This window comes from Scophthalmus maximus, chromosome 16, assembly GCF_022379125.1.
Source record: "Scophthalmus maximus strain ysfricsl-2021 chromosome 16, ASM2237912v1, whole genome shotgun sequence".
Classification (NCBI taxonomy): domain Eukaryota; kingdom Metazoa; phylum Chordata; class Actinopteri; order Pleuronectiformes; family Scophthalmidae; genus Scophthalmus; species Scophthalmus maximus.
In genome coordinates this window covers 424,258-442,643 of record NC_061530.1, presented here as the reverse complement: position 1 = coordinate 442,643, position 18,386 = coordinate 424,258, and the positions used below count along the sequence as shown (strand labels likewise).

The window sequence follows — 18,386 nt, the reverse complement described above, 5'->3', positions numbered from 1 at the left end:
CCCATGAGGAGGACGCTCCACGCCCACAGGCGGAAGGACGTTTAGGGGCTGGATTTGTATCGCCGGTAATATCTGGGAGCTTGTCACTGATGAAATGTTCTCTCAGGTATGATCAGCAATCAGCTTGAGACAGCTTGATTACAGTCACCAATAACTTTCTGTCATGTGGGTATAGTATTAAAAAAGAATTAAAGACAGACTTGACTTAATTCTTTAAGAAAGACCCTTAAGTTAAAGCAATAAAGACAGTTTGAGTAAATGGCCGAGCACACCATGAAAACAAAGGCCTTGTCTGTGTGTGTGTGTGTGTGTGTGTGTGTGTGTGTGTGTGTGTGAGACCAGTTTGAGAGACTTACATGTGAAGAGGGGGCATGGGAGAGGGCTCGTAGATGTAACGTCCCTGGGCATGTCTGTCATCGATGGGCACAGGAGGATGGAAGGTCGGGAAGAACTGTGGTGCAGCTGTAGAGAACAACAGGAAGAGGATGAGAAAAGACACAGGAAACATGATCTTTTACAGTTTGTAAGACACAGGTTCCTCTACAAGATACTGCCGTCCTGTTCACTCTGTCCTCATCGAGCAGCTATAATAAAAGGCAGTGGTTGATGACTATCTTTCTGCAGACCCACCCAAATGAGACCTCATTAAATGAACTATAATCTGCACGGCTCCAAAATGTTCGCTGAGGAAGTCTTTCTCAGGGCTGACACAACTCGTAACAAACAAAGATAAATAACCATAGACAACGCAGCCAAATGGCACATTTCTTACAGAGCCAAGCATAACGTGTTTTTGTACAAAGGATAATGTTTGAGTACAAACACTGAAACGTAGAAAATGAGAACAAAAACATCCCTTTCCGTTTCAGTGTTTTGTCACAACTGCGAGAGAATCAAGCGGCTCCTTTTTCTCCCCTCCAGATGAAACATTAAGATATTTGCATAATATGAGCTCCCAGGCCTTTTCTCTATTTTTACCAGCTGCTAAATGAACCTGCTGTGCTGCCACTATGCTGAATTCACATGTGTACCAACACATCTTCTGGCCTCAACTGCATTTCACGCCATAATCTTAAAAACTGAAGCTGGAATTTGGTGTTGCAACTGTGCATCCATTGTTGAACAAGTTACAACAAGCAAATGCCTGAAATCCTGCCTACCTGAGGGTCCAGGGTTAAAATCAACAGGTGAATTTGGACTTTTTTGGGTCCACATGGGAACAAATTAATCACTTCTTCATTCACACGTAGTTTGATCAAATCTCATTGCCACAACATGTCACGTTGCTGCCTGTTCCCGAGACCGCTGCCAAGTGGCGAACCACCGCCCTGAGGCAACAATGTGTCAGCATCTGCATACCTTCACGCAACAAGTCTCTCAGGCTACTAGCTGTGTCTTTCTGCTTGTGAACGTGTGTAAGCTGGTGCCAACATGGTACACTGCCAAACGGTGAGGTGCTCCACAATTTGTACATGTGGTGAGCGCAGCTGGGGTCGATTCCTCAGCGCCACTCAGGTCGCTCACCTCATCACCCCTTTCTTTGATTGAGATGATCTTTGGCGGGTTGGGCCAGCACAGAAGACCCTTGAGACAGAATGACACTGGGCTGTAGTGCCCCCTCGTGAGGAGTAAAAGGACTTTGACATGTTACACAGTAGACTAAAGTATAACTATTGTTATCCGGAGCAGAGAGGCAGACGGTTCAGGTCTTGTTCTTCATTGTTGATGTTGAAATATTAGCAAATCTTTTGAGGTCTTTTAAAAGTGTAAGAGTCTAGTGAAATGATGCACAAGCGATTCTCGAAGCTCAGATAAGTAGTAAAAGCCTCCTCCACATCTCTGGCAAGCGTCCGTCCACTCCATCTCAGGCTGTTTGAGAGTTTCCTCCTGATGACTCACTTTTGGCTCGGCTCACCTCACCTGATTTCAGAGCTGCGGAGATGGAGAGATGGGCCGGTGTGAGACACGGGCAGAATGTGCTTTGTTTACTCTCCACAGCTCCACTACTGGGCTGCTGGCCCTCGGCTGTCAGAGTCGGAAACGAACCGTCAGGATTATGTTCTGTGTTTTAGCTTGACGGGAGGAAAGGCTTCATGTTGTTGATACCGATCCCTGCCCACATTGCATGAACTTTACACTGACCTCCCTTCTTTTGGGCATTGTGGGATGACTACAGAGATTACAAACTGTGAGATCATTTGAAAGACTCCACCCCTTCATTTTCACATCCGCCACTCCTCATTGAATTACCAAGATCTCCTCTATGTTTATGTCTCTGGAGCTCCTCACTCAGCAGGGCCCTGTGCCTAGACGGGACCCTTCATCACTCTTTCCCTCCCCCTCTAGCCGCGGCCCGCGACTTCACCGCAGTCGCATGGCAAAAAGTCCAGCCGAGGTTTATTTAAATCTAACTCAGAAGTTTACTTTGCCATGGGCCGATCTAAATAGAGCCGACTACCTCTTTTACACCAGCGCAGGTCTCCATTAGCAGGGCACACAGCCCCGTGTCACTGGAGGGAATGGATGCAGTTGCAAGAAACAGAGGAAAAGAGAGAGAGTGGGGGAGAGACTCCATCCTGCAATCCATCTGCAGTGTTTCCTGTAGGGACTCCTCACTGTTTACTCCGGGACTAAATTGCCCTTGCTCTTGTGGATATTCAGGGATATTCTCATCTTCTGATACAGAATACAGCTGGAGGGCACAGAGCAGGCCAATACAAACTCACAGTGTTTTACCTCAGCACTGCAGCCACACACCACAGCAGCCGAGCATCGCTGAGGAAAGTGTCATCACGCTACATGAATAAACTAACACCGGCAACCAATCAAATGCTGAAAATCAGGAATTCAGGATCTCTTGATAGTTTTCTAACTTTTTTGACAAGCATCTTTTAAAATAATATTTTTTAGCTCTTCAGAAGAGCCGGTGCGACCTTTCAGAGCAGCAATATTTATTTTACCTTTATTTTTTTCAAGTTTTTCTCTCTCAGGACATGGGAGAGAAGTCATTAAGACATGATTACAAATGGGTCCTAATGAAAGGGCAATTAGAGGCTAACTTTGACCGAGCTCATTAATTCTAATTCAGTACAAACACACCATGCTCAGCTTCTCCTTCATTAAAGAGAGGATGGTAATTGACTTGTCCTTTATTGGACACTTGAATAATTTCTAAAGAAGGGGGAGGACAAGGGAAGGATGAAGCCTAAAGCATATAATTTGCAATATCCTTATTGTTTCATCTGTTTTGATAATGGAAGTGTTTCCACAAAGGATCTTCAATGGGCTTCGGAACATATGTGATGTGATACTTTCGGAGAATTCCAGCTGTCACTCACAATTCATATTTGGGTTTTGATAATACACAAACTATTTCTCTTCCTTCTCTTTTGTTGTCAACTCAGCATTGTGAGTTCATTGTCTCGACGGTGAACCCCGACTCCTCCTCTGCGCTGGTGAGGGTTCACCGACTCTGCTCTAACACAGCGTCACCCGCAGCCGAGGACCAAACACTCTTCCATAAACACTGCGCTCCTCATTGACGCGCCGCTGCAGGAGCACAAAGAGCCACTGACAGATTGTCATAAGCTACTAAGGCGGAGTGAGAAAGGGGCTGCTGGGGCCGGCTCCAGAGGTTTGTGAATTGCTAATGTGGAACATATGAAGCCTGTGCTGAAGCTGTGACTGCCAGATTTCATTATGCCACCTCTTTCCCCGCTCATGATCTCACTGCTCAGGCATGCTCGTCTGCAGCGAGGCCTGCACTTACACTTCTTAAACTGAGCGAAAGACGCTCCTGACTGCATGTTTGCATCTTGTGCCGCTTCTCTCTGGGAGTGAGTACGAGCACATGTATATGAGTTTGCTGCGCAAGAAAAGGGCAATGCAAGTGGGGCGCATTTTGTAACTGGCGCAGCAGTTATGTACATATCAGGTAATCAACAAAAAAAAGGAAGATCAAATGAAGAGTTCCATAATTCTGTAGCAGTCAAGCCTCTTTTAGTATTTAGTATGTGCCTGATGTGTGACTTCATCACCTCTGATCCTGCTCCACTCAAGGCACGAGACAGTGGGCCTCCCGTCATTATCTGGGTGGAGCCATGAACGGACGATCCACGGAAGTAGTCTGGAAGCTGGCACATTACCCCTGTGATCAATCCTTTCATAAGCATTTTCTCCTCATGTCTGCTTCCACTGACACCTCAAGCTGTTTGGACATGTAAATAGCACTTACAGGGAGTGTTTAGCTAAGCTCAGTGGGAGTTGCTGTTGACTTTTGGAGCGCTTTGCTTAATTAAAGGTCCCAGATTGTTTCAGGTCTAATGGCCTAATTACCACTGTATAAATTAGTCTAATGTTCTTGCCGTGCAAAGCTTTCTCTGCAGAATGTGACGTTTGGGTAACTAAGATAAAAACAGGTCTTTATTCAGCAAAGAGCCATAGTCACAAAAAGCGAGAAGAAGGCCAGCAGAGAAATGTTAAGTGTTGGCATGCTAATCTCTCTGCCATTCATCATATACTTATGGCTGGCAGATCACATTCTGCCCTTCCTCTGAAAATCAATAGATTCTTCTACTCCGCTGTGTTCTGCAGTTTCTTTCTCAATTGCTCTCATACCCTTAAATACAAGATTTAAACGTAAAGTACAAGGTTTTTTTTCTGTGGGTTAAAGTAATTAACGCGGTGGAAAAGAACAACAGAACAGGGAGGAGGAGAGAAAGTCAGACATCAGCTATCCATGATAACAGGCTCTCTGTTCAAGTATACATTCCATCACTACTCGCTGTCAGGAGTCATTTGTTTGTCTAAACTGAACAAGTCGGTCAATGTCCGTCCTTTCCCTTTTTCGTTTCCGCCCGAAACGTGTATGGATCTCTGGGACATTTATCTGAGACGATATTTAGCAAAAAAATCCTTTTAGCAAACCTACATAGATGTAGGCTGTGCTTCAAGCAGCATGTAGTTAGATCTCCGACCCCTCCCTTCTCAACAAGTCACACAAATATATTTGCAAGACATTCACAGAGCCAAGTCAATCTTAACAACTTGCACACTAGCGCGAGGACCCTCACCAGAGCGGAGCTAAGCATGCACACTGCTTTCCCAGGTGCCCCCAGCCTTTCCCCCTTTTCTCCCCTTGTCCATTACCCTGTGCCCAAGTGTGGATCAGGGAGTTAGGATTATTTCACAGGCCTGTGCGAGGCTGCGCGCTATCTCCAACATTTGAATTTCTCCAGATTGAGATGAGCTTGGGAGCAGAACAAAGCATTATGGTTCGGCCCTCTCCCCTCACTTCAGCGCCCTCTCTACCATATATATATCTATATAGATATAGATATATATCTATATATATATAGATATATATCAGAGTGTTCACGACTACCACAGCTGCTTCACAGCTAAGCCCCTATAGCCTCATGTCACAGACCTCTGTCAAACTGCATGTGGCTGTGTGATTGTGACTGTGAGGCTAATACACCTGCATCATAATGAAATCCAGGCTTGACAGTGTTTGGGGAACCTGGGCAGCTCCTCGATGTTGAACCATGCTGTGAGGACATTTTGAAGTAATTTTGTAGACAAAATGTTTTTTCCTGGTAGCCATTGCACTTGGTTCAGTTCTCTGAATGTCAACTAGCAGGGATTTTAATCACAATGAGAATTTTTTCAGCTTTGTTTTTTGTCAAAGTGATTTATTATCGCATGGTAATGTGGTAAAAAAAAAGAAGCCGGTTTAAAAATGTTCCTTCATGGTGCATTCAAGGGCATGTCGAAAATTTAACTGGGAAATGCAGAAAAGTGAGGAAATTGCAAAAATGGTAGTGTGTTGAAAACCAACTCTGGAATCTTAATATTTAGAAAATATTCAGCAAAAAGGCTGAGCTCCTAAATGGCTACAAAATGTTTTAGAAGCAGGTTTTGTGCGTCTGCAAGGTGATTTTCATATGGTGTTAAAATTAGTGGCAAGCAGTGGCTGCGTAAAAGGTGGGAAATCAATCGGTAAAGAAAATATTGTATCCTTTGGAAAATAGTAGTTGTTTAATAGTTTATATTTTATAGTTTCATTTTTAAGCTTTACATTCAAAACCATCAATGAAGTTGTTATAATCAAATGGTGTTTCACTGTGTTGTAAATTCTTAGTCCTTTATTTTTTACTGAACCTTCAGACATTAAACAAAGTCTGCATGCCTGTGGAAATACGTAGCCAATATTTGGGCAAATAGAGGAAAATGTGTCAGCAATCAGACAGATGACTGCCGGGCTCTGCAGGGCCAGACAGGGGTTTATGCTACGAGACCAATTAGGTCTTATGAGTGCAGCAAAATCTGGAATTCTCTTCTTTTCCTTTCTCTGCACTCTTTGCATTGCTGCAACCTTATCCTCTCTTTCACCATCTCTCTCACTCTTGCATCGTCCTCCTAATTCTTTCAATTAATCCCGCTCTCGGTCTAACTCCCTTTCTTTGCCTCTCTCATTATTCAAAGCGCATCCTCCTGATCTCACCCCTTTCCCTCCTCACGTCATCCCAAAACAAGGACAAGTTGTAATCCATTTACTGTGACCCTGTCAACAGTTTCCACCCAAATAATCCTTAAAGACTTACAACTAGGCCTAGGTACTATCAAGGGAAGTAGAGGAAAGAAGGGGAGGAATGCACAGGGGAAGGCAAGCAAGGGCCATGGAGAAAGAGGGGAGAGGGGAGCGCATACAAGGGGAGCAAAGGAGAGAGGCAACAGATGGAGGGAACTTGTGTCACAGTGATTTGAGTCTTTGTCACACAGGTGGCACCCAGGGGATCCCTCAGCCTGGGCAGAGAGACAAACTGGGGCCCATGTAAACCTTAAAGAGGATTAACCCTGCCGGAGAACTTTAAGGAGACCTGAAAGTGCCGGGCACCAGAGAGCCCCACTGATTGAGCCACGCTCGAGTCGGCTCCCAACGGTCCACCAGCCCAGTGGCCCAGCAGCGCTGCTGCAGCCCCGTGGCCTACAGCTGCCTGGTCACACTGAGCCACATCAAAGCAGCCTGGCTGGAAGAACCAGGGACGATGTGAAGAGGAGGAGGGGCTGTGAAGTGGGAGGAATGGATAGAGGAGGGTGCCTGCATGGAGGAATCCCTTATCTCCTCCTGAGAGGATGCTGCTCTGTAGTGCGAGATTGTCTGGAGCTGCCACCTGTCCCAGGCATCTTTGAAGGCAACACTAAAGCCTGTGATGGGCCTGACCTCCTTGAGCTCCCATTCTTTTATGTCTCTCTTCATTTTCTGCTTTGTTACACCCGCACCCCCTCTTCTTCTCCACTCTCTCTCTTCTCTGTTTTTCTGAGCCCTCTGTCTCGCTCACACCCGTAGACTCAGCCCTGACTCCCTTCCTGTTTCCCCAGTGATATCTTACATTTGACTAGGCTGCTACAAACATTTTAGTTATATTGTGCTCATCAGCCTCCTCTACATGTAGAACAATATATACTTGCGACCCTCTAGAGACGAGCGAGATATGGGTTGTTGGCTGAAGGGATGCGAGCACTCATCTTTGCCACTATGTGGGAGGAATGCAAATGTACAAAGGAACGATGAGAATTGGATACGCAGAAAGGAAACATAGAAAGGCATTAAACAACTCATATTCTCCCACAGCACACAGAGGTGATTATCCTACTGGAGACTACAGGGCAACTTGAGGAGGAGAGAAAAAGGCAAAATATACTGTGGCTTTAACCAGCCATCTGAGAAGAAGCCCCCATGAGCATCTAGTCTTCTTGTTGTAATAGTATTGTGCCCGATTGTTTTGTCACCAGTGGTGTTCGCTGCAGCTCGTTCTGAACCATATACAGCAAAGTATTCATTTTAAGCCTTCACAACGTCAGCAAAGTGCCATTGTTCCATCTTGCATCTGTGACTTGACTGATTAACCAATCTCATTTGAAAAGGAGTAAAACACACTGACAGATGTTGCAACAGCGATACCAAGAGATGCTGAGTATTCTTCTTCTGACATCTTAAGTTCTCTGGAAATTCTTCTTAATGCCTCTTAGCCCGTTCACATTTAATCTTGTTATTGTTAATAAGAACTGACATTATTCTGAAATGGCAGCTCAGTTCACACGCATCAGCACTGTGGTTAGAGCACCATGCGACCTTAAGATGGTGTAAGAGTGCATTCTTGAAGCACTTCAAACTCTGCTTAACCCACTTAAATCATCCAGTGCTACAAAGGGGCACATGCATGTGAGAATATGGCCTATCTTACAGCATGAGATGCCTCTAATAAGCTGTATAAAGGGGGATCATCTGATAATCCCTGGTGCGCTGGACCAAGGGGCCACAGCAGAGCACAGGCCCATGTTGTTTTTTCTTGATGAAAGGAGGTGGATGGAAGGAATCCCTCTCCATTGCCTGCAGTGTGCCCCAGGCTTCTCTGTGCCGGCACACCGCTGGGGGAATGCATCGTGCCACCACATTGGCAAACAACAATCACAAAGACAAACACTTATCCATGAAACAGGCACATGACTTCTCACTCCGGGCTCTCCTCTGCACTCCTCTGTTCCTCTGGGGGAAAGATGTTTGAACCTGTATCCCAGCCAGTACTGGTCACGTTTATACCAACCAGAGGCCAGAAAGTTTGTTCTCTTAGTGCGATTTCTTCCAGAAACATACACACACACTTCATACATTCTACTTTGCTACATTTACTCTTTCAAGACATCTGGAACGGTCCATATGAACTGAATGACAAAGCACTGTAATTAACTGTCGAGAGTCCAGGACTATTCTTGTGCAGATCACGTTCAGTTTGGTGACAGCTAGCTCATTCAGTTCAGTGGTCAGCTGCATTTTGATACTGAGGCTGACAGTGGGGCAGAGGCTGGCGTGCTACGGCCCAGTAGACCTGAGATCAGCTGGACACAGCACTTTAGAGCTTAACCCATACAACAGGACACCTCCCATTCCCACCACACCACAAAACCCCATGCAGGTTTTATGTCATGGCTCCATGTTCCCACTAGCATTCCCCGAACACAGGGCCAGTATGATCCAGGTAGCCGTCACCTTTGTCCAGGCTCAGAGAGTCGGGATGCTGTGATACAAGGGAATTCATTCTTTAGCCAAGACAGCCATGCCTTCACTGCCTCTAGCTTAGCAACCTTGGTTTCTGAGATCAGTCAAGGACAGGAAGGCTTTAGTGTGGGGATTTTGTCCTGGCAGCCAGAAGCAGCCTTGATTTTTTTAAGGAGCTAACCCAAAGACTGTAGGACTGATACTGTAGACAGCCATCTCAGCCTGGAGACACGCTTAATGTGTCTGTTCAGTCCCATCAACGATCTACTGTATCAATGATAAGAGTACAATCACTTCAGCACCAAAATCCTCAAGCATTGTCTCCCAAGCTTTTCTCTAGTTGCCTCCATTTCACTAAACACTCTCTGGTGTCGCAGTGCGGTTTTAACATGAGCAGGTAAGCCATTGAAAAGGAGTCACTCTAAGTCCCTACACGAACGTGACACTTTAAACAATTCGCTCCCCTGTGAAGAAGGAGCGTGGCTTCGCCCAACCAATAGGCTCAGTGCTGCAGGACCACTGACCTGCTAATCAGCGCATAATGCAAACAGATGACGGTGCCGCGCATCCCATTCACATTTTCACACAATTAAGATCTTTAAAAAAGTCTTCTTCCTCATTAATCTTCAGCGCAATTCTTTCTTCTTATCCCACAGCAAAGCCACATGTTGTGGTAAGAAGGATACGGCCTCTTATCCAGTGTTTGCCCAAGAAAAGCGGCTAAGACTCAGGCAACACCATGATGAGCTAATGGCAACAATGGGCAGTGTTTCCTTAGTGTCTCCTCTTTTCTACCCTGAAGTGGGTGTAACAACCAGAGTAAACACAGACTTAGGCCACGGATGTTAGAGGAGTGGGAGACCACGGGGATGGTTGAATAGCAGAGATTTACCCGGAGCACAGACCCCTGAAGATAAACCCCCCTTGCTCTCTTCTCATTGTTCAACTCCCACGCTTCTCAGAGCTTTGCTACCATTTTAAGAACCCAGTGGCCAGGTGTGGGGAGGCTGCAGGTGCCTTCGCATTTAGGCACATTAAGCACTGACAAACACCAGCACCAAGAGTAATCGGATTTACCTGGCAGTCTGCTACATGGCGTGGTGCACTGTGCAAGCACAGCACAAAGGCTCAGGGCCCCCTCTCCATCACAAGCACACACATGCACACACCTGGGATAGATTTAGGAGGTGACAAAGCCCTCATCGAAGGGACTGCTGCTGGTGTGTGTGTGTGTGTGTGTGTGTGTGTGTGTGTGTGCGTGTGTTTATGGAACCAGAAACCGGAACAGGAGCCAGTGGCTCTTTATACCTTGTAGTGTAGTAGTGGCGACAGACGCCACAGGCTTCTGGTTCAAAGCAGCCGAGGGAGGGAGGAGGGAGGAGTTTTTAGGGGAGCCCCTTCATTCCGCTGACCCTCGGACCACCGGAGCTCATGGGGATTGAGCTCTGGTGCTGGGTTCAATCAGACAAAATGGGACCGTCGCCTTAAGGGACACCCCGTGTCCTCAGCACCTGGGGCCAGGAGGAGGTGTTTTACACAGCAATGCTCTCATCTCAGATCACAGGTCTTCAGAGTCGGGATCAGAGAATTCACAGAGAAGATCGATGAAAAACACTACAGTGATTTTTTTTAGTCTCAATTTGTTGGTTTCTTTTGAATACTTCTTAAATATATACTGACACCTGAGGTGCGATAAATAATGATTTTCATTATCCATTATTCTTACTAGAATTTTGACTACTGTTTACTGTTGTTACTATTAATCAATCCTTTTGAGAACAGAAAATGATCAGCGCCAGTAGCGATGTTTTTTCATTGTTTTGTCTGGTCAATAGTTGAAAGCCATAAAAGAATCACTTCACAATGATAATAGGAAAAGAGAAAAGGAGCAAATCCTTGCATTCGAAAGCAGCAATTGGTGAATGTTATTATCAAATTGCTGCAAAGTAGTTTGCTGCTGATGCTTAGAGCAATGCCTTGTATATGAACATGTGAAAAAAGCAGTTTAGCAGGATATCATACCCACAGTTTCCCTGCCAGCGTCACTGTGATTCGTATGATTGCAGCCTTCAAGCCTCTTGAGTCCTGAAGCACAAAGAAAGCCTCTTGATGCTCTGCAGCTCTTTTGACTTCTCCTGCTGCTTTTGAACTCTCCATTTCAGACTGTGACCTTTCCACATGACCTCAAGCTTCACAGTGACCCCCGCTGCCCCCTCCTCTTCCTACTCCCACCCCAAAAGCTTCAGTGGTGTGGAACCACCAGAGCTCCTTCACACATACGCACACACAAACATAAAATGAGAAGTGGCAGTGTTGCTGAGTTAGGTCAGGAGGTAATGGGCAGTAATGTTCTGTCCAAAGCGCCATTGCCTGGTTTTCAGTAACCTCACCCTTGAAGAGGCATGTTGGTGACTGCAGGGGAGCAGGAGCTAATGAAGTGGCTGAATAAATAAAGTAACAGTATAAGGTTGGGGTCCGCTGGACCTTTTATTATTGCCTCTGGATTAAAATGACTCCGTCCCAATTCAGAGCCAATTTAACCAAACTAAACAAGCTATCACATCAAATCCTGGCTAAGTCCTCATGGCTGCAGTAGCCGCTGAATTAACCTTCTAAGCTTCTTACTCCCCAATCATCGATCTCCTGTTCTGTCATTCCACATACACAATGCGTCACTTTAATCTAACTACAACTGTCTATCTCACTGTTTTTTCCAAATTATCTTCAGTATCTTACTCAAGCCACGGCTCTCCCTTCACCTAAATCTCCCAAGCTTCATCTCCATGACGCTCTCTCTCTCTCTCTCTCTCTCTCTCTCTCTCTCTCACAGTCTCTGAGTCCCAGGGAGGGAGGGGCAGAGGAGGGAGTGGTGAGGTTCGTCTCGGCACTGCTTTGGGGCTTTGAAGTGTGTGTTGATGAGAGAAAGTGGAGTACTGTGCTCCGAGGGGCCCCTAATGAGGGAATTAAGAAGCTACGCTGGCCGTTGCCCATACTAACTTCGCAAGCACAAAACAAGACAAGTGTGTGTGTGTGTGTGTGTGTGTGAGAGGCCAATCTGTCAGACATCTTGCAGTCATGCCTCTCTCCTTCAGTGAAGAGACGGCTATATTCATGTCCTTGAGCTTCTTACATTAAAATCTACAACTTTTTCCAATCCAAAAATGTAAGAAATGTTTTAGAAATGTCATGCTGGTGGACTTACGGTAGTGTGAGTCTAGGTAGCCATTGCGGGGGTCCATAGCAAACAGAGTGCCTCGGTACGGCAGGGCGTGGTCGGCCAGGTGGGGCAGGGAACCATGCAGCTCCTTCTTGAGCAGCGAGGGGCGTTCCTCTGTGGAGGTGGAGGGCTCCTCATTGGTCGGGGCCTGGGAGCTAATAGCATTACGCCTCTCGCGGTGGTAAGGCGTACCGGAACTCTCCTCCTCTGTTAGGGTAGACACACACAAAGAGGAGAATATGAATATGAGGTTCAAACATTGGAGGAGCAACAGATCTATCACAAGCAGATATCAGAATAAAAGTTGGAGCAAGTGTGACAATTTCTCTCTTCCTGGGAATGTTATATACAAATACTTCTCCCTCTCTCTCTCCCCCTCTTAGACAGTGTATGAGCATAATTTACATTGCATCACATAACATTACAGGATAGCTGACGCTTTTGTCCAAAGCGACTTACAATAAGTGCATTCAACCATGAAGATATTACCCAAAAAGTGCAAGAACTAATAGAGTAGGCTACATAAACATTTATAAAATAGGCAAAAACAGCTTCAAGTGCTCCATTCTGGGTTTTTTCAAGGAGTAAGGTGCAGAGAGGTGAGTTTTCAGTGTGAACAGAGCGGAGTGGACGGCCCGAGGTGTTAGGTCTGACCATGTTCTGGATGTAGGAAGGGCCTGAGCCATTCGCATTTCCTGAATGTCCATTCTTAAATTCAGCCCTGTCATTCACCTTCCGCCTGTATCGACCCTGCCATCCTTCTCTTTCTCAAACTTAATCTGTGTCTTTCTCTCTCTGAGGGCAACATTAGGAGGAGTGGGGTCTCTAGAGATAGCCCATGCTGGGTAGAGGGGATACATAAGGAGTTGAGTTCAATGGCTGAACTGCAGCAGAAAGACATGACCCTTGACCTTTGGCCTGACCTATGAACTGACATATATAAGGGTTAGTTAGCCCCCTGACCTGGAATTAGCCTTTTCTGTGGGATGATTCTATACAGACATTTGAACTGAAGTATGTCACTTAAACTGATTCATCTTTAATATGCTGTTAGGTCCTGTCGGTTTTATAATTTATGTCTGGAAATCTTTATTAGCAATAATCCACTTCACTGGGAGATTGTCGTTATTTCTGAGTTCTGTCATTGTTGAAAATGTATATGAGTGGTGCCAGCAGATTACTTATTAGTGGACCGCTGTACATCTGTAATTCAATCATTTTGAAAGTAAAGTAAATTATTAATGAAATATCTTGTTTGCCACAGTAACATTACTGTGCTCATTAATGTCTCTCCATCAATGCATAATGCTTGACCTGCGTCCCTTGTGTAGAACATCTTTAAACTGAGATAGAATGCATCTGATGAGGTCTAGATGGGTGATATGTTACAGGTTAGTGGTAAATGTTTTGTGTTGTGTGCTCTTGAGCAAGATCAATCACTGAATGAGTCACATTCTTCAAAATCAACTCTTTCATTACTTTGATCCACTGCTCCCATGTCTCTTCTGGACCTGATTCCTTCATCAGCTGCTGAGTTAACTGGTCTCAGTGCTCAGCCCTGATTATAAACAATCCTGATTTCACCCCAGTGGTCCTCTGCAGCATCCAAATGCTCTTTCTCGCATTAATGTAGCCCACTGAGAACCACAAAATGTCGCTGTGCTGGTGCCACCAGTACTGTAGTATTAGCAACCAAGCGGTACAGGGCTCCCCACTATGCGCTGCAACCCAACAGCTTCCAACTGCCAATTAAGAACAGAGGAGAGGGCCAGATTAAAGAACACCAGCATTATGCCATACCACTTCACTGAGGACAGAAGTGATCAGCGGGGGTGGGGGAAAAAAGAGAGAATGAAACTGAGCGAGGCAAAGAGAGAGCAGGAGGAGCAAACCACGGGTCCTGATTTTATCCCCCATACTCTCCCACATCCATTACCTGCATCGGGGCCAGCCGTGCCTCAGCGCAGTACTGGCAGCAGATTCAAGGATTCTTAACGCGGAACTGACAGCCAGAGAGGCAAGCCTCTCTCATCCGCAGGAAATGACAGTGTCAGTTATGATATAAGTATTTAATCCTATACTGCACAGCCAGTGATCTTATTAAGGGAATAATGGCACTTATACGGTTAAAGCTGGATTAATAGGTCTGCTCTTGCAAAGCGCAATATTAACATAAAGGGATTTCAGAATTGGGTTCATCTCCTGTCATGGAATGTAATAAGTTGAAACTGTAAACTATGCTGAGAGTAGGCTCTGCTAAGGGCAGAGCATGTAGCCGTGTGTAGTGCAGGCTTCCACCGTGTACCCTCAGCTTTTTCACATCCGGAAAATCTGTTTATCATACTGATGTTTGAGAAATAGATTCATCACTCAGGCTTTAGATAGTGTAGCAGTTAGGAGGCCACTGGGCAATAAGAGTTTTTAAATGTCTTCTACCAAGGAGATTCAAATGCTTAATTTAGAAAATATAATATTTCAATATTTTAATTTGTCTTCTTCTCCCATTCTTTCTCTTCTGTTACTATAAAGACAGTGTGTCCCCACACTGCTATTCAGAGGTATGACTCTCTCCTCCAAGGGAGGTCAAGCGACTAACAGTTCAATCACAGCAGTGTCACAGTCCCACCAGCCCCCTCTTGTCACCATGGCAAGTTCACAGGGGGGGTTCATCATTGGACCATATACTACCGTAAGGGGCTTCATTACTTCAGTTCATAGCACCCTTAAATGGTTAAACAAACACTCAGCAGCACAAGGGTCAAATGACTCGTCCGACTGGTGGAAGAGAAGCAGAAGATCTATCCTGCTGGTGGAAACCGTTTGTATCCTCATAAAATGTCAAGTATCTGTCAAAAGATGGGATAGTGAACACAGTGCAGACACAGGTAAACACATGCAACTTTGAAAAGTTCAACCCTGCAACACTTCTCTAACTCTGACCATCCGCCCAACAGACCCTTTCCCCTTTTCCCTCCCTCATTTTTTATTCCTCTTTTATTTCCTCTTTTCCCATGGTTGCCGCATCCAGTCCTCTACCAGTTTGCTGGTCTATTCAGTCCAACACAAAGGCAGCAGGCTGGTCCTCTGTGGACCAGAGGAAAGCATGCCTCTCAAAAAAACAGCAAAAGAACCATCCTGCTCTCTCTCTATGGTGATTGAATTTCTTAACATCTTTTCAAAAAGCGCTTAAATGCCTGGAGGCAAGAGGAAGAAACAAGCTAATGGTGGATGGGGAGCACTGAACAAATTTCAGAGCCCTTTCCTGCTCGCGTTTGAGGTTGAAAGCGAACTCCTGCCTTTCAAGTTTCAAAGTCCTCCTTCCTCCTGCAGTGTCACTGAAGGATTTGAAAAGAAGGTAATTGTGCTCACTGCCATCCTGATCAGAGCACACGCCCGGGCTCTAGTATTTCAGGAGCTTTCTCTGCCACTATAATGGTACCTGGTGCTCCATTCCTGCATTCTTCCTTCCTCACTACTCCTTCTCCTCTCGCTCTAAACCTCTACAAATGCACCCTCTCTTGTTCTCCTTCACTTGCTTTCTATCCGCCTTTCACCCCCAGCAAGCCACTCATTAAATCCTAAACCGCAGGTTTCTCCCCTTTTCCCCTTATCTGGGGTCTCTATTGTAAAACATGGTTCGAATACCTTCAGAGAAAACCCTATGCATGGTCTTTAATATGGCGGTATAAAAGAGAGCATGGATGCAATGACAAAATGAAATTTTAAAAGAGATAATGAGATATGGAGCGGGGCCAGTTCCTACAAGAGGCTCTGGGACACGGGGGCTGAAGTTAAGGGTACCCAGTCAATTCAAAGAAATGAAAAGTGAAACAAAACCCTTGGCTTGTTGTTTCTGAAGGCATTTTATACTGGCAGGGGTTAAGAACAAGGATGCAGTTCCTCCACATGCCATTCTGCCCTTGACTCTCAAGCATCTAATTTGCCCTCCAGCCTGAACTCATTCAGACGGACAAGTCTCTAAAGCTGGGACACTGCACACAGGAACTCTTTCACTATGTTGCCGCCTTTCCTAAAAGCCTTAACATCAGAGGAGGTGTTGTTGTACCTCTGAGCCAAAGCCAGACATATGCTGTGTTCCACCTTCGAACTTCTAAAAGCACTGTTGTCCGTGACACAGAAAGATTTTGGCTGGGGAGCACAGGGAGAGTGAGAAAGGAGGAGAGGAGGAGAGGATATACAGTGAAATTACAAAACACTTCTTCAAAGCTCCTTTCCTCCTGTGCAATAATCTCTTGCTCCTTTTTTTCTTTCTCTTGCAAATCAACTCCTGAGAAAAAAATTCAAGACTCCCCAATTAACAATGAGAAGGGGAAGAAAAATTCCAGCAGCTGGCTAGAGTTTAATAAGAGCACCTCTCCAAGCAGCTTAGGCTTATGTACCTGATTCACCGGCCCTGGCACTGGCGCTATAGACAGACGGAATCATTCACGATTAGTGCAGACTAAAAGACACGGGAGAGGGAGAGATACTGCTGAAACTCCACCAAACCCAACGTGACAAGAGCACAGCGGATTACTGCAATTGTGTGAGGTATTTTTCTGATCAACTTCTTGGCTGACTGTCTCATTGCCACAAGGAGCTTGGTTCCTTCCCCACAACAGAGTTCAGTTGTGCATTATGTGGAGGGGAGAGTCCAAATGGAGCTTCCTGTATCTGCTTAAAAGGGTGACATTCAGGAAACTCCTTGACAAACAAATCTTTAGAATGTCAGATCATCACACAGAGTCAGAGCTCCGGAGAACTTCAGCAAACATATCGTTCACCCCCTATAACTTTGCACTCATGTTTGACTCTGTCTCTGATGAGTGAATCCGTGGTGGTGCATTATTTAACCATCAGCGTGTGACTGATGTCTGGACGAATTGCAGAGAGAGGTATGGGGAGGTCAGGATGTTCCCCCTCCTGGTTAACAGTCTATTGTCAGCTCCTGATTTCCCCACACAGCACTCGCAAATGCCCTCTTCAATATTCATCCAGGCAAATTCGACAACTCCCACATCTCAATTTGGCATTCGGCATCACAGGCCCCAGCCCCCAGCTCCAGAGCCCACAGCCCCAGCCCTGGTCTCTGCCGCTGGGGGTCTGCTGGGACACATCCTGAGCTCAGCATCTCGCAGTTCCAGCCTCCAGGCCCTAGGGCTGGGGAGGGGCAAATCAAAGCCTGCGTGGCTCCTTCCCATTTTCCCTTTGCTCACCTAAAATCAGCCTCACAGCAGGCTTGTGTCGTGCCAGCCCTCTGGCTGCCCCTTGCTGCCTCGTATTCACCCATTAGGGGCATAGGCCCACCATAGAGCCCGAAACCCCACCACCATTTCATCAGGGCCACATTGTGACGGAGCAATGAGCATTGCAGTGAGAGCGCTGAAAGCCTTTTGACTGTGGAAGGATATAGCCTTTAAGGTTTTTCACTCAAAGGGCAACTTGGCCTGCATTCTTTAAGGAATCAAACACCAAGAGATGCATTTGATCAAAGCTTCAAACCCAAAAAAAACATGTAGTGCGCTGATTGGCTTATTGACTATATTAGAATTGCTTCACACAGTCACAAGTCAGCTATGATCGGCCAAAACCTGTTGGTTATTCATACTGTTCTCTGTAACAATACAGAATGATTGTGGGCTAGGGAAGACAAGGGCAGAATGATGTCCATTTGGGAAAGTGGGTTTTTAGGGTGAATCCGGGCACACAGCCCACCAGACCAGAGTGGGCCAGCTTTCCACTGGGCCTCAGCATTGGAATCCTACTTCTGACACCAGAGTGATTCTGACCAAGTCTGTGGCAGTCAGATTAGGAACAGCTCGCCAAGAGAAATGGATATCCAGCCAAGGCAAAGAAACACAGAGCCAGCAGTTAGGATAAAATAGAAAAATAATACAGTAATTTCAAGCACATCAAATATGATCCAAAATGCCCAATGTGGATGTTTCCACCTTACAGTATAGGATGATGATATCATCACCTCGTTCACTTCACTTTAAATAGCTCAGACGTTACGTCCACGCTGAGTTGTCCTAAGTAAACATGCGACGGTGTTGTGTGTTTTCGTTCAAGTGCATAAGTGTACAGTGCATCGAGGCACAGAGGCGC

The 18,386-nt window shown here is 45.8% G+C and overlaps 1 protein-coding gene across 1 annotated transcript in view; it reads right to left on the bottom strand.

Annotated features, from left to right (window-relative positions):
• Nucleotides 1-18,386, bottom strand: part of gli3 (GLI family zinc finger 3) — a 90,235-nt gene that overhangs the window by 43,294 nt on the left and 28,555 nt on the right. The window contains exons 3-4 of the mRNA XM_035611633.2: nucleotides 12,264-12,485; nucleotides 357-462 (exon numbers count right to left, since the gene is read on the bottom strand). Coding sequence (XP_035467526.2) covers nucleotides 357-462; nucleotides 12,264-12,485 — 328 coding nt within the window. The remainder of the gene's footprint in view (nucleotides 1-356; nucleotides 463-12,263; nucleotides 12,486-18,386) is intronic.